The sequence below is a fragment of the Glossina fuscipes genome, unplaced genomic scaffold, assembly GCF_014805625.2.
Source record: "Glossina fuscipes isolate IAEA_lab_2018 unplaced genomic scaffold, Yale_Gfus_2 244, whole genome shotgun sequence".
NCBI lineage: Eukaryota > Metazoa > Arthropoda > Insecta > Diptera > Glossinidae > Glossina > Glossina fuscipes.
In genome coordinates this window covers 77,019-93,217 of record NW_023998587.1, presented here as the reverse complement: position 1 = coordinate 93,217, position 16,199 = coordinate 77,019, and the positions used below count along the sequence as shown (strand labels likewise).

Here is a 16,199-nt window from a genome sequence, read left to right as displayed (position 1 = left end):
CCATACAGTCCGGACTTGGCACCAAGCGATTATCATCTTTTTCTTCCATTGCAAAATTTCTTTAATGATAAAAAATTGGAATCTAGGGAGCATTGTGAAAATCGACTACTAGAGTTTTTTGCAAATAGAGACCAGGACTTCTATGAGAGAGGCATTTTGAAGTTACCTTTAAAATGGCAACAAATCATACAACAAAACGGTGCATATTTGATCCAAATCGGACAATCCGAAGCATGTTAAATAAAGTCCTGAAGTTCATATAAAAATAATGGATTTCTTTTTCCCCAACCTAATATTTGCATATTCAAGTTTAAATCACCTTGTCAATTGAAACATTACTGATTTCTCACCGCGAAAGAGCTTAGTTAACAGTTTTATGCGCTTGGGCACCTAAACGCTGTTTATATTTAGAGATTTGCTCTCATAATAGGTCTACGAGATTTCAGATTAAATAATGTGGGATACATAAAAACTAAATATTGGAAGAAATGCCGAACAGCTTTTTGATTTTCAGGGTTTTTCAAAGCATTTCAACATTTTGTAAAGCAAACTCTTTAAATAAATGTTTTCTGTCATATAATTACATCACAATAAAGTTTGAAAAACATGGAACATCGCACTTTTGGAAAAGGCACAACGTTACCTCTCACTGCGGAGTTTATCTCAATCCACTCTGACGCCATTCCATTTCATAATTTGATTGTTTATCATCCCTAAGTCTACAAAACCCACTCTGCGGATATCGTTTGGTCATAAGGCCGACTGTCTCTCTCGAAAATAGGCACTTCAAAATCCCTAAAGCAAAAGCTAATGCGCACACTAGAAGTGAATATTGTTTGGTTATCCAGTCCACAAACAATTCTTTGCCAAAATCGAACTCGGCTGAAATTTGTACCATGGTCTCCCTAACTTTCTTTCTATCGTTGCTTTCCGATACGGTACGTCTTGTTACCGCCAATGCTTCAGCCACTCCCAATACCACTCCTTCTCTTTTTTGCCCTCCATAAATTTAGTTTCCCTCAGCAAATGATAAGCATTTTCTTTTGAGGCTTTGAAATAAAATATTGAAAACTTTGAAATTATTTTTTTTTTGGATTGTTGGGTGGAGATGGACTAAGCCAATAGATTTGTGGGTTATATGCCTAGGTAATAAAATGTAATTTTGTTCAGAAATATGTATAAAACGTGACAAAAACAAGAGCGGCCGTAGTAACTAGAGCCGGTATGTTAAGTGTAATTGTGTGTGTGTGTTGTGTAATTACGATGGTTGAGTATTGAAAGTCAAACAGTGTTGCAAACGTGTTAGCTGAAAACGAAAAGGAATGCTATGGTAATAGCGGATGATTGAACGCAAAAAAAAAAAAGGAAAGAGGAAAAAAAAAATTCTAAAAGGATAAATTAGCTTTTCTAATAAAGCAAGTTAGTTCCCCGAGGTGACGTAAATTTTTTGCTGCAAAGAGATCGACGAGACAGCCATATAACTGGAAGAAGCTAAAGGAATCTCTAATGTCATCAAGCCTGTGACATCTGAAGATTAGATGCTCAGCACAAATAGCACATGGCATAGCGCGAATCATTTTTAAATAATCTTTATCATAAGTGACCACTAATGAGTCTATAAAGAATTGTGATTTCCCAGGAATTAAAGGAAGATACAGAGAAGGGTTTGAATTCAAATTTAATTTATAGAAAAGGCGATTGGATTTAACGCACGCGATCTCCTTAAATTTGTCGTTTAGCTGTTGAAGGATGTCGTTGCGAAATGCCCGAATTGCTTCATTGTGAGTGCATTTGATGCACAAAATTGTCCCATCAACACGAGTCCTGCATGCAAGTCGGCTTTTACATTTGAAAAAAGCCGCAGTGGTCACGTCCCAAACAAGGTGACAGTCATCCACTTGAAACTCATGCAACATCTTGTAAATATCAGACACATATTGATTCTCTGCACTTCTTTTATTTATTAGAAGTAGAGTTGACTTGCTATCACAAAAATTACCAAACCTTTTGATACCATCAGAGATAGCGTTTTTAATAGCATGTCGGATGGCGAGCAACTCAATAAAAGTCGAGGAAAGTTCCTCCGCCAATTTGACTCGATGTACTATTTTAGATAGATGCTTCACTACCGAGAAGCTAGATGCATTATGTCGACGGACCTCTCAGTAGCATATATATCATAGCGGTTGTTGTAATAAGGAAGGAGCTTTTCTTAAGATTCTCATACATGGGAAATTAAAATTTTGCTTTAAGATAGAGATTAATTCAAAAATGTTCTTGAAGACCTTACATTTGTAGTGCAATTCTAGGGAGGAACTATCTTATAAAAGATATGACGAAGTTTTCACTGAGAGATATAACTTCCTGAAAACAGGAAGGATTCATCATTTTGATCCTAATTAACTCTTTGGCAGTGCAAAGAAGAGCTCTTTCGGAAACCGGCCGCTCACCAGATATGACATTGAGAATGTGTTGAGGAGATGAGGGAGTCAGTCCACTGCAACGTTTTAACATTCGATTTTGAAATGTTTGCATACGTTTCTCAATATATTTTGGGAAATTGCAACATGTGGAATGTGCAAATTCAATTTTGGACCTGACTAAAAATTTGTATACACTCAGAGCGTCTTTGGAATGCAAGCCTGACGGATTGTTAGTCATGAGTTTGATGTAACATCCCGATTGGCAGTCTTCGAAGGCTCTCTCATAATGCCCACGAAGGATTAAGTTGTCATTTAAAATTCTACCAAGAAACCGAAGACATTTCACCTCATCAACTTTAGTACTTTTGATAAAGAGCGTGATTTCACCTTTAGAACCTTTGGCAAAATAAATAGTATTTGTTTTGCTAAGGTTAAAATATAAATTAAGATCAAATTGAGATCGGAACATGCATCGAAAAAAATTAGCTTTCATCGAGAGTTTATTGATAGCAGCTGAAAAAGATGAGTCCGCAGATGCAATTAGGAAATCATCTGCATTTTGAAAAATATGAGTTTTGTCATCTTGAAGATTATGCAAAGAAGTTGTGTATAGATTGAAAAGTATGGGGCTTAAACAACTGCCTTGTGGTATACCACCACATATTTCAACTTTTTCACTACCCACCAACAACACACCCTTGGATAAAAAATTAAGTATCCACAGCCGTATTTGAAGAGGAATCGAAAAGTTGACACAGTCATAGGCTTTGCTGATGTCCAGGGAGAGCATGACAACCATTCTCCCTGCTTTTTTTAAGCTGGCTATGAGAAAACACAGTTCATTAACGCACATATTCGTAGATTTGCGTTTTTGAGAGGCGTAAGACCGAGCTGGAATAATGTTCTTAGTTTTCAGGAAAGTAGTTGGTCTCTCCTTAACCATGAGGTTGATGGTCTTTATGAATACAGATATTAGTGAAATTGGTCTGAAGTTACTTAAATCATTTAAGTCTTTACCTGGCTTGGGAAGGGGAACTATTTCGATGCAACGCAAATCAGAGGCTATAAAGTTAGTGGACCAGCAGTTGTTAATTGCATGCAAGACAGTGCTAAAGCTTCCTCCAGACAGTGCTCTGAGCATGTCATGCTTAACTTTATCACAACCTGCAGCAGTAGCCCTCTTTCTGGAATGTAAAACATACATTAGCACATGCAATGAAAAGGGTGTATTGTTGAGACTACTAAAAGGAATTGAAGGTATTGTAATCGGATTGACACTTGAAATGTAGCTCTTGAGCATATCCAAATATCTTTTATTATCATGGTCATTCCACACAGCACGACCGCTTAATTTCCGACTAGAATGTCGATGACCATTGATGTAATTCCAGAAAGAACATGGATTACTGTTGCCACGTAACCCTTTAATCGCAATAGCTCCATGTGCCCTTTTCGCCTTTCTAACTACTGACCTCCATTCCTTCAGTGTCTTCGGATATTCAATGATGTTGGCTGGATTGGCATATTTAATCATTTTTTCCTTGCAGCTTTTTTGCGAAAAAGTGTTGACAGGGAAGAGTTCCATCAAGTTTTAGGTAAGAAGGACTCACTGTCAGAAAACTTGGTTCCAGCCGATTTAATCACAGACTGAAAAGCACCTTGAATTGATGGTAAAGCGGAAGGATGATCAACTTTAGACAAAGTTGCGCGAAGTCAAATTTTCTATGTTGTTAACGGAATTGTTGGGACTTTGAAATAAAAGCGGGGAGAGTGCTGACTTTTGCCAATAGAAACGTTCGATGTGTCCCAGTTGAAAGATAAAATAGTTGAATTAGAAAAAGTTAGATCCAAGACAGTTTTCGCCGTACGACCACTCCAGTTACGGTGAAAGGTAGTATTACGATTATTTAAGACATTAAAACTGCTGGCATTGATGGCATTTACAAATCTCTTCATTTAAGATGCAGAAATCAATATTATCCAAGTTCAAGTAAAAGATCCAAAAATGATAAGTTATGCCAAACATTTTCAATATTATATTGTAAAAAGGAGATCATATTTCAAATAAAAACGGGAATATCAGCGGATTTACTCGTAATAGTAGGCGCTTGATCGTTATTAGCGCAATAATTCAAATTCCTGAAGAAGATTCCGAGAGATCGGACGGACGCATTTTTTAATCGCAGAGATTTATCTATCAAGTTCCGAGGCACGCAAACTGTCGTTCGAAATTATTGGTCGCTGAGATCTGTTACAGACGGCTTGGGGGGTGAACTGGAAGAAGATTTGAAATAACAGAGTTCACATCCAGACATTCAATGTTGTTTTCATTGCTCTTTCGCTTCTGTATAAAAAAGATTTTGAATGGCCATAATCTTGTTGATATTTAATTCCCACTCCCTGCTTGGGCAACTGTTGTTTAGAAAGTTGAAGCGTCGTCTGAGTCACAGGACAAGCAACTCATCCTTTCACAGTTTTCGCACTTGAGAGACTTCCCGCAGTTCAGACACCTGTCCTGCTTTACAGAACTTTGACACATGCCCACATTTACCGCACTTAAAGTATTGTTTTAAGGTGTGTACGAAGTACTCCATCTCTTTTTAATATATATATATTTTTGTTAATTGTTCAAAAATGTCTTTTCTTCTCCACACTTTTTTTGCCTTTATTTTTGAAATTGTTTTTTTTTTTCTTTTTTTCCATTAACACCGAGAAGAGACGGAAAAATTTTTTAGCTGCCGTTTGCCCAATGCTTGATGTCAATGTTGATGTCAAACGAATGACATTATATATCAAACAAAACCCCAATTTTACTGAGGCCCAAGCAAAGAACTCTGTGTTTACATTAGGCCTTTTTTACCCATCTCAGAGAATTTTTGTTTGTTGGAACAGAAGAAGAAGAATAAAGTTTAAAAATATGACAACCATATTCTCCATTGACTCAACCCACGCTTATTCTATAAATATGCAAATTGCTTCAAACAACGGTATGTTTAAAAAGGAAAAATTAGAGATGGGGGCTAATAATGAAAACGAGCGAGAAGAGAAGAGAGACTATATACTGCCATCTGATTTAGTAAACTCAATTTTCATTAAACGACATCTCTGACAACGTGTCAGCGATGGACGATTATAATTTGAAGTCGCTGGTCAACTTATATGTTTGCAGATGTGTCTAATTTTTGAGTCCTAAAATTTTCAAAAATAAATTATTCTCTGCTGCGTCTTACTTCTTTCAGAATTCCAAGTACCGTAAATTTATGTTAATAACATATTGGTTATTTGAAAATTTCAGATGTGACGGCAACTCTGGCGGAAAATCGTGCAGCTGTCCACCCAAAAATTATTATGGCAAACAACAGAGACATTGTGAAAGGAATTGATAATATTCAGAATTTTACTTTTGATAAAAAAGATCGATACGGACGATTGGATTATGGCCAGTAATGAAACAACAAATAGTGTATGATTTTACTTTCGGAGCTATTACATATACACAATGATTTTACTTATTTATCCTTTGCTTTAGGATACGGAAGAAAGTACAGAAGAAGAAATAGAACCAAAGTTTAAATATCAGCGCATCGCTCACGATTTAAAAGATATTCTTAATAAGGATGTGGTTACCGCTTGTGCGGTGCACCCGAAAGTAGTTTTTACATGAAGTTTTTCTTCCACTTTTAAATTATTTTTTATTTTTTTAGTTTTTGATATTTGGCACATTTCTGGGACGTGTCTACCTTTTAGATCATGAAGGAAACTCCGTGGATTCTCATTTGAATTGTAATGATCAAAACTTTGCTCACACTGTAGCGGTAAATGAAGTGGATATTGATGCTAAAGGTGAATGTATAGCGACTTGTTCGGATGATGGCAGGGTTCATATAATTGGTTTATTTAGCAATGACAATAATCAAACTTTGACATTTGGGCGGTCTATACGTTCAGTGGTACTAGATCCAGATCCAAAAGCTAACGAGGGTAGGCGCTTTATAGTAGGTATGAATGAACATTGCGTTTAGAAAACGTTTTCAATTAATCAGAACGTCCACTTAGGGGATGAAAAACTAACTCTATTTGAAAAGAATTTCTTAAAAAAGCTCAAATCCAATGTTTTATCTGCTGCTGAGGGCCACGTTATATCGGTATGTTGGAATGGACCTTTTATCGCTTGGGCGAGTTGTTTAGGAGTACGCGTTTACGATTTGATTGAGAAGTGTTCTTTGGGTCTTATGAAGTGGGAGGAGCCAACTAAGTACGCATACTATATTTTCGGCATTTTTTTATAAATTTTTAAAATTTCTTCTAGTGCTCGTTTGGAAAATTTTCGCTGCAATTTTCGATGGGCAAATTCTAATACTCTCTTAGTGGGATGGGTAGATACAATACGCATTTGCGTCATACGTAGGCGAAATTCAGTAGAAGCGACCTTAAAAGCTTTACCTGGCTTTATAGTTGATCCCAGTAAGTAAATATGGTTGTTCTTATTGTTTGCTGTTATATTTTAACCTTTTCTACACAACTTTTATAGTCTCTACATTCCAAACAAATTTCTACGTTAGTGGTTTGGCTTCTCTAACCTCAAATCAGCTGGTCGTTTTGGGCTATCCAAAGGAAAAAGATTCTGAACGTAATGCTTTGCGTCCTTTACTATCCGTCTTAGAATATAAGCTTAATAGCAGTGAGGAAGTTTGTACAGACAGTTTATCATTAAGAGGGTAAGCTAATGAGAATGAAATCTCCTACCATATTGCTATTCTTTGCTTTCAGTTACAAGGAATACATGGTTAATGATTACATTTTGGGCTGTTTGAATGAAGAAAACCGCTATTATATTGTGGCACCAAAAGATATAGTTGTAGCTACATTATTCGATATAGAAGATCGCGTCCAATGGTTAATTGAACACCGGTAAGTAAATGCTTATATTTACTAAACATATTTTTATAATAATTGGTAGAATTTTATTTTTTAATTGTGCTTTGATTTGGTTTGATATTCAATTATAATTCACATCAATTTAGGTGGAATGATTTTTAAATTTAGAAAGCTTTTGTATATAGTTTTGCTAATTGTTTCTACGCGACTAAATTGTCACAACATTTGTCTGCTGTTTTACGCCAGTCGTAATAATATTCTGTAGGTCTTTTCAAATATATTTCATTTCCTGCTTCAAAGGTGCACAGTTTACCGTTATATAAATCGCGCATTAGTGTTTCATTGCGCTTGTGCAATACGAGATGGTGTGCTCGACATTTGCGAGACATATAGCCGGTATCAAAACGGGGATCGTGACGTCTATATACATGACGGAAGGCAGCGAGCCAAGTGCCAACAGAAATGTCTTCACTAACGTAGGAAGAAAGATGGTGAGAGTTGTTACCTATGAATTCACAAAGCATGCGTCCCAACACATAGCCACCTCCTAAGGCATAAGTGATATAACGCTGTGCCAAATAATAATTCGATTCACTCCATTGGCCCTTGGTTTTAATATTAGCTCGACCATTAAAGTAACCCCAATAAAGTGCTGGCAAAGGATCTCCACGATAATCTCGAGCTTTACGTATTAATTTGCGATCATAAGAGACTAGCTCATTTAGTAAATAATCCAATTTCACATAGGTATCGTCGTCTACTTTAAGTAAATAGGTAAAATTGTAATGATGTATCAAAGCATCGATTGAATGTAACAATTTTTCAGTTAAATTGGCATAAACATCAACTAAACGAGGCAGAAATAATAAGTCTTGAAATTGTGCTTGCTCTTTATCCAAATTTGCACGTAAGTTAGGATGTATTCCTAACGTACCAATAGCAAAAAAGTGCTTAATTTTGATGTTTCTTTTGGGTACATCAGAGCTTTTAGGGCTTTGTACACTATCCAACCAATCCACATAAACACGCAAACGATTCGCCTGTTCCGAGGGCCCTTCTCTTTCTAGGTGACCGCGTTTATTGTAAGTTGGCAAGTAAATAAAATCTTCTGGATAGTAAGGCAACCCCAAAGGCTGACCTAAACGCAACCAGGTATTGCGTAAACTTAGACGTTTTTCCTCATACTGTGGAGCACTCAATACTAAAATCATTAAAAACAACTCAGGATGTGGCTCAAGTTTAGTCACACCGCTCTTATGGGCTGGACACTTATCAACGCTAGTCAGCAGAGTCGTTAAAAAGCTACCAAAGAAAAAGGCAAACATGGCTGTAAATAAAGTAACTAAATTATTCATCCGTCTCATGCTATTCTTTTATAAATTGCTTCTCTTAAAGTCTGTCGTCGTACGTGCGTCACATTTTTAAGGCAATCAAGATTATTGTCTTAAATTATATTGCACGCCCATTTTATACAATGTTTAATTTAATTCTGTAGACTTTTTCGTTGTTTATTATTATGTTTTAATTTAAGAACTTTTACATTTCTATATTAGATGAAATTTGTGCTGAAGAACGGCTTAGATTCTATAGTATATTTCTGTTTGTCGGTTAACACTCGGTCAGCTGTTATCTGTCTTTTTTTTTTTTATTGTACGGTTGAGTCTTAACTTTTGACAAAAGAATTACCATTAGTTTCAACGGAACTGCCAATTTCAATGAATACTTTTGTTTTTTTATTGATAGGAGCGAAAGTACGAAATAAAAGTACGTAATATTCTTTTGTTTTCCAGCCTATTAAACAAAAGCTTAGGAGAGCGTCAAATTAGAGCGTTTATGTAGCCTTGTGACTAACCGATAATTATTAAAGAAAACAATGTATTTTCTTGTTATAATTTTTGTAACTTAGCGGCAAGTTTCTGCTAAGAGGAAAAATCAATTTAAATGAACGTATTACGTCCGCAAATTCTTCACACAAGTGTGTTGACCTTGTCCGCTTCCTCGTTTAGTTAATGTGATCTCATAGGTAAATTTAAAAAGAATTAAAAAAAAATTCTTAAAATCGTCGTTTGGAATTGCTGACCACCATTATCGTTTAATTCTTATCCTATAAAAATTGTCGTAAAGTCAAATAATGTGAGTAAACGCCTCTTCGAAGCCCGAAGTTTTTTCACGATTATGATATAAAATGATTACAAAATTTTGGAAAATATATGTGGATGTTTCGTTTTACAGCAAGTTCGAAGAAGCCATGGAACTTATGCCGTCGCACGGCGGTAATGTATTACCAGTTGCAAGGTATTGCATTAAATTATGTTGTTTTTAAAACGTTCTTTGTTTCCAAAATGACCCTTACAGACTCTATATCAATCATTTAATTAATCAAAAGGAATATGAAGCGGCAGCGAAAATCTGCCTTCGAGTGTTAGGCAATAATAAAAACCTATGGGAAGAGGAAGTGTTTAAGTTTGTGAAACCTCAACAATTAAGAGCTGTTAGCGCTTATTTACCCACAACAGATGATTGTAAATTGGATCCTCATGTTTATGAGATGGTATTATATGAATACTTGAAACATGATGTCAAAGGTTTTTTAAAATTGATCAAGGAATGGCCTTCACATTTATATGATTGCTCAGCGGTTATCAATGCAATACATGACCACTTCAATAAAGAAAATATGAATGAGTTACTAGAGTCACTCGCTATGTTATATTCCTACCAAAAAAGTTATGAAAGTGCTTTGCTTATGTATTTAAAGTAAGTAACGATTTGTTCGCTTAACTAAGACGGAGGATTTGAACCATTTTTTTAAACCATTGTTTGATGTTGACGTAATTACAGGTTGCAGAATACGGCGGTTTTTGATCTGATTAGGCGTTATGATCTCTACAGTGTTATACATAAAATGATCATTCCTTTAATTCAATTAGATCGTGAGCGTGCCTTTCAAATACTACTGGATAAACGTAGAGTACCTCCAGAAATTGTGGTACAACAGCTGGAACAAAATCAAGAATATTTATATTGGGTATAAAACCTCTTTTAAATGACAATATAAATTCGCTAAAAGGAAATTTGTAGTATTTAGATGCTTTAGATAAGATGGATAGTCGCGGTACATTCCACTGGAGATTAGTAGAGTTATATGCTGAATACGAACCGACCAAATTATTGCCTTTTCTAAAACGATCCAAACATTATCCTATACAAGAAGCGTTGGATATTTGTAGGAGTAAATTATTCTATCCGGAAATGGTTTACCTGTTGGGTCAAATGGGCAACATAGTGGAAGCTTTAAACATTATTATTCATAAAGTAAGAAAACTTTAGATAGAGAACTATGCGTTAAAAAAGCTAAGTTACATTTACTAGCTACAAAATATTGAAATGGGAATTGACTTCTGCAAAGAGCATGATGATTCAGACTTGTGGAATTTACTTATCGTTGAATCCATAGAAAATCCAGAAATTTTAACCAAACTTTTGGATGGCATAATAGGTAATATATTTGCGTAATGCAAGTTATCTTTAAAAGTATGTTAAAATCGTTTAAATATTTTTCTTCCAGGTTACGTAAATCCTGCAGGTTTGGTAGATAAAATCAAATCTGGCCAGAAAATACCCGGTCTAAGGAAATCGTTGACAAAAATGTTATGTGACTATCGGTTACAGGTAAATTTTTATAATCATTGAAGACATTTATCGTCAGAGATTTGCGGATGATTTACCTCTATTATCACTTTTGCAATGCGCGTTCAAATTTTCGACATTTACGCATATTGAAGATTCGCTTTAAAGCCAACACGATTTCTCATTTTATTTTATAATTACTCACTATTCTAGGTAGACGAACTACAAATTGTTAATAATATCCAATTGGCTGACTATTTTTCAATGCATGCTGAGGTCGTGCGCGAACAAAACCGTGGTCTCGCTGTTAGTTATCACAACGTCTGCGCCACTTGCGAACGCAGCGTTATTAAAAAGGATGTTGTCCCATCTTGTGGCATTATGGTTTTCAGGTAGGTAGGTGTTTTGGTATAGGTCTTTTTGGTGCAAGTTTTTTGGTGTAGGGTTTTTTGGTGTAGAGTTTTTTTGGTGTAGGGTTTTGGAGTAGTTTTGGTTTAAGTTGTTTTGGTGTAAAATTTTTTAGTTGTTTAGTTTTTTTGGTTTCATTTTTTTGGTGTAAGCTTTTCTGGATTAACCTTTCTTGGTATAGGCTTTTTGGTGTACATTTTTATGGTGTAGACTTTTTTGGTGTAAGTTTTTTGGTGTAATATTTTCTGGTGTAAGCTTTTTTGGAGTAAGCTTTTTTGGTGTACGTTCTTTTGATATAATTTTTTTTGGTGTAAGCTTTTTAGATTAAGCTTTTTTGATATAGGTGTTTTTGGTGTAGGTTTTTTTGGTTTAAGTTTTTTTGGTGTACGTTCTTTTGGTATAATTTTTTTTTGGTGTAAGTTTTTGGTTTACGTTTTTTTGGTTTTCAGTTGCGGTCATGTATACCATGAGCCCTGCGTGCCAGGCCGACATAAAAATGAACATTGTAACGTTTGTAATTCGGAGGATGAAGATAATTTAGACTAGTAAAATAATAACATAGGAATATTTACGTCTTTCACATTATAGACATATTTCTGTATCTCTGTATCTTGTTTATATGAAATTCGTTAAATTTAATTTTTTTGAATTTGGAGTATTTATTTTACTATTTAATTAAGTCTTTATATTTCTTGTTCATATTTAATATATATGCAAACATATTTACGACGTGAGTACGTATTTTTTATATTAAAGAATTTCATAAGAAAACCTAAAGAAAAAGAATACAAAATTTGTTAAATCCATTACTGAGGTATTTTTGAAGCAACGAACAGAAATAGTTAGGAAAAATGATATGTAAATATCGTTCACAAGTGAATTTTTGTAACTATTGTACCATCGAACATCGATTGGAAGGCGTTTTAACATTTAAAGGAAATTAAAATTAGAGTTAGGATTGATGACAAGTCACAAAGTACGTAACTGTGATTGTTGTGCCAACAAGATGAAGTGTCTCCTAGGGTATAATGCATGAAAACAATTGCATATGTCTTCACAAAATTTTTTTAGAACAATACATCAATATGAAGAAGGTGGTAATGTCTTGCTTGACACTTTTGTTTTCTAACCAAGTTTTCGCACTTCTTCAGCATTTTGAAACCAAGCACCAACCATGCTGCATCGATCAGACCAAGTGGTAATCAGAAGGCGCTATGTCTAAGGAGTACGTTGCGCTCAGCAGAACTTCCCATTCTAGCTGCAACAGTATATCTTTCAAATGTGTTGCAACGTGTGGCCGAAGTTGTCATGCAATGGGTGGTAAGAATGGGTTTTCTTAAGGAGGTCTTTTGGAATTTCCGATAATAGTTTTCGAAATAGCAAAAACGGCGAATAGTTATTAACATGGCGACGAATGACTTGTTAGCCCAACTAATTTCTTTACATTCTAACAAGTGGTCGCTCAATTTACTTCTCCTTAAAAAAAAAATGTACATTTCTTTTTTAAAACAGAAACAGTGAAGTATTTCAAGTGCGTGCCGAAAAAATTAAAAATAATTTCTTTTGAAAAAAACTAAAAAGACCAAAAAAAATTGTTTGTTCGTTATTTTATCCACCAGTAAGTACATTTATTTTCCTCTATTTTCATTTTCATACATTTCACGCCCTATCGCATTGTTATTATCATCATTTCCATACAATGGACTTTGCGTTTGATAAGCGATATTGCTGTTCTGTTTTGCAACAACACATTGTTCAACTTCTTCAATCATGTTATAGTCACCTGCAGTAATATTTTCATTTGATTCTGGCAGCTTTTAATATAGTACATTTTGTACTACAACTTTGTGAACATAAATAATGGGCTTGGTTGTCGATGTGGATGTGGACGGCTCTCCTGGACCAACGCATGTCTTTTCGCGCTTGGAGTTGTTGTGATAGATCCACTTTTCACCGCCAATCACAATACGCCACAGAAAACTCCTCTTTTTTGCTTGGCTAGCAATGTAAACACGATGTGGCAACCATTTTCCCTTCTTTTGTTAAAAAAATTTTAAATTTTTGCAATCTAAAGTGTATTTTGAGGCGCAAAGAAGTACGAACATGGCCTGCTGCCAACTCCAGTCCTACTGTTACGAAACGCAGTTTGCTTGCTGTATAACGGAAAGGATCGCATAACTGAGCTGACTTTCAACTGAAGCAAAAAGATTTCCACTTCCACAGCTGATAATATTATTTCGATACAAAAAGCATCCTAAGTGCGAAAGATATTCAATCTTTTTCTGTTTTTCCGACTTTTAATATATCAATTCTTTCCTTCTCAGCAGTCAGGCAAGTTGGTTTCCTTTTCTTTGAGTTGAAGTGGCCACGATAAATAACGGGTTTCCCCAAATCGGATGAATTCAACGATTTTGAAAGAAAGCAAGTTAGCTTGCCCTGATATGCCATCAAACAGGCCCAAGACAATCATGACTGGTGTGTCAGACAGCACCGTTTCCCCTATTGCTGGCGATAACCAATCTGAAATGACTGATCTAAGCTCCTCCTCTACTCTGATTCGACAACCATTAGCCAAATTCCACAGCCTGTTAGCCGCATTATTCAGCGACTTTCCAAAAATAAAAAATTGGTCCAATATTTTTACATTTTTATAGATTTTTTGTTAATGTAGCTTCACAATAATTAAGCAATTGAAGTCTTTTTAATAAAGGTGTATTGGGCAATGTGTCGCCAGAACACCACTTCATGTTGAAAAATCTGGTTATTATTATCATTTCATGCCACCGGGTGCAATAATGCATTGTGAATTTATCTTTTTTCTATTTTACAAATTTGTATAAAAAGTAATTAATTTTGAATTTACAATTTACCTAATTTTTTCTAATTTTTCAAAAAACACAAATAAACAAACGGGTACGTATAAACCAATTCAACCAAACACCTCGATGGATTTAAATCTCCTCATCAATAATGGTTCTTCAAAGCAATTATTCTCTTCTGATAATGCTTTATAACTAAAATTCTAATTAAAAAAAAAAAAAAAAAAAGAGTTGTTATTTGTTGAAAAGCACCGCAGAATGCTTGAAAAAATGCGTAAGCTTACGTCGATCTGATGTAGAATTTAATCTATAAGCAACTTAACAAATTATGCAGGGGAAAAGGTTTCAATATTATTCCTGCATTTACAGGACACGGAATAGGTGCTTATTTTCATGGGCTCCCGAAAATTCTAGATTTTAGTTAGAATTAGTGCTAGAAATTGCAACCATATGATGTATAACAAATAAACAGTTGGATGAATCTTCATGATCCTGATATGTTGCGTGACAACTATGTTTTCTTTGAAACATGCCCGAACAGCGAGAGTCAACCTTTCTTGGTCTCTTCGATCACAGCCGAAATAAATTTTCTTACTTCCTTCATTTTTGAATGTATTTTATTTGTTACGTTTTATATACATATATTAGATGGTTTCATATATTTTGGCCATTTTTTCGCTTGAAAAAGCATTTATTAATTTAAATGTCTAAAAACTGTTGATTTATCAAATGCTAAGCTTTTTGAAAGTTTTTTGACAGTTTGAACTGGGTTTTCGTCCAATTCTCGTAATTGGTCTTCAAGCTTTTTGGTTCTCCAGGCCACGGCTTATCATTGACATCAATATCAGCACTTTTAAACCATTGAAACCAAGACCGACGGTATGATGGAGCAGCATCACCATCACTCTACATCATATCCCCTAATACAATTGCTCATATAACGGCTTTTTAAAATAAAGGGTTATGTGGGAAGTAGTTCGATCCAAACTATTTTCAATAGCGTCAGACATTGTGAAAAAAGAACACTGATGTGCCAAATTTGATCAAAATAGCTCAAAAATTGCGACGTACAGATTGACACACGGACAGACAAACTTAGATCGATTCAGAATCATTTATATATAATGTAAAATGAAGGATAGGTCTATTTCAGGTCATTCTAGGCGATGTATCCCAAGGTGATCCGCACAAGCTTAGTATACCATTGTAATATAAGTGGTAAAGGGTATAAAAAAAAAAGTTCAGATTTTCGATTAGTTCATACAAAATAGTTAGATTTGCGATTATGTCTTAAAAAAAATAAAATATTAGTCGATTCTACTTAAATCTAACTTTAATGGCATGTACATAATCCGACAGAATAGTTCTCAGGAAATAGTACGTTTGGATTTCTTTACGCTTATATTTATGCCCTCTTTGAATGCCTCGCTCGCCAAATTGATTAACGCCATAATATCGAAAGCAGAGAAAAGTGATAAAATTCTTTATTTACATTTCTTACACCCTGTGCTTAGTAGCTTAGTAGAAGAGAAACCGAGTTTCGTAAGCATTTATTTTTTATTGTTCTGCTAAAAAATATTTTCGATAAATTTTTATTACGATTATCATTAAGATACGTACTCGCTTAAAAAGTAAAGTTGTCATTATTCGGTCATTTAGTGTCGTTAACCCTTAAGCGTTAGTGCAACAATACATTAAAGGCTCTGAACTTTCTCGGTCAAATGCTTCTTTGAAGTATACTTTGGTATTCTACTCCGTTTGTCAAGCTATTTTCTATATGATAGCTTTTCATAGTCGAGTAAATCGTTTCTACTCACATTGTAGTAATTATTTCATAAACTATTCCAATTCATGGTATTTTATTTCTGCAATCACTGCAATTATCAGTTCTCGTGACGTCTACTTACAACCCGTTACGGGTGCGTCTGGCGGCAGTGGCTGCAGCTTTTGCCAGTATTGCAATTGCTTATCAATTACCTTATTGCCATGCTATATTATAGTGTAATGTTCGTCGCAACAATATATGACAATAGCACACGAA

The 16,199-nt window shown here is 34.9% G+C and overlaps 2 protein-coding genes across 5 annotated transcripts; one reads left to right on the top strand and one right to left on the bottom strand.

Moving 5' to 3' along the window:
• Positions 1 to 5,782: 5,782 nt before the first annotated feature.
• On the top strand, positions 5,783 to 12,025 carry LOC119642714 (vacuolar protein sorting-associated protein 41 homolog). Of its 2 annotated transcripts, none has more exons than XM_038041979.1 (15): positions 5,783 to 5,886; positions 5,953 to 6,072; positions 6,128 to 6,422; positions 6,480 to 6,678; positions 6,733 to 6,887; positions 6,955 to 7,141; positions 7,194 to 7,334; positions 9,534 to 9,596; positions 9,657 to 10,058; positions 10,143 to 10,329; positions 10,383 to 10,616; positions 10,674 to 10,800; positions 10,870 to 10,973; positions 11,145 to 11,323; positions 11,789 to 12,025. In XM_038041979.1, exons 1-15 carry the CDS (start codon positions 5,860 to 5,862, stop codon positions 11,883 to 11,885), a joined length of 2,517 nt encoding a protein of 838 aa, XP_037897907.1. In that variant the 5' UTR covers positions 5,783 to 5,859; the 3' UTR covers positions 11,886 to 12,025. The 2 variants fall into 2 exon arrangements, with proteins under 2 accessions (XP_037897907.1, XP_037897908.1); XM_038041980.1 differs by having other exon boundaries at positions 11,145 to 11,327; positions 11,789 to 11,859.
• Positions 7,336 to 9,433, bottom strand: LOC119642715 (beta-1,3-galactosyltransferase 6). 3 transcript variants are annotated; one of them, XM_038041982.1, is made up of 2 exons: positions 8,842 to 9,433; positions 7,336 to 8,628 (listed from the first exon to the last, which is right to left on the bottom strand). In XM_038041982.1, the coding sequence occupies exon 2, from the start codon at positions 8,624 to 8,626 to the stop codon at positions 7,502 to 7,504; it is 1,125 nt and encodes a 374-aa protein (XP_037897910.1). In that variant the 5' UTR covers positions 8,627 to 8,628; positions 8,842 to 9,433; the 3' UTR covers positions 7,336 to 7,501. The 3 variants fall into 3 exon arrangements, with proteins under 3 accessions (XP_037897910.1, XP_037897911.1, XP_037897909.1); XM_038041983.1 differs by having other exon boundaries at positions 7,336 to 8,603; XM_038041981.1 differs by lacking the exon at positions 8,842 to 9,433 and having other exon boundaries at positions 7,336 to 8,835.
• Positions 12,026 to 16,199: the final 4,174 nt, after the last annotated feature.

What these genes read in the sequence shown, in the direction of transcription:
- LOC119642714 (XM_038041979.1), top strand. Translation starts at nt 5,860, where the DNA reads ATGGCCAGTAATGAAACAACAAATAGT. An exon ending in ATCAAGAATATTTATATTGG is followed by an intron (nt 10,330 to 10,382) that starts GTATAAAACCTC and finishes GGAAATTTGTAG; the next exon opens with TATTTAGATGCTTTAGATAA. An exon ending in TGTGGCATTATGGTTTTCAG is followed by an intron (nt 11,324 to 11,788) that starts GTAGGTAGGTGT and finishes TTTGGTTTTCAG; the next exon opens with TTGCGGTCATGTATACCATG.
- LOC119642715 (XM_038041981.1), bottom strand. Translation starts at nt 8,665, where the DNA reads ATGAGACGGATGAATAATTTAGTTACTTTATTTACAGCCATGTTTGCC.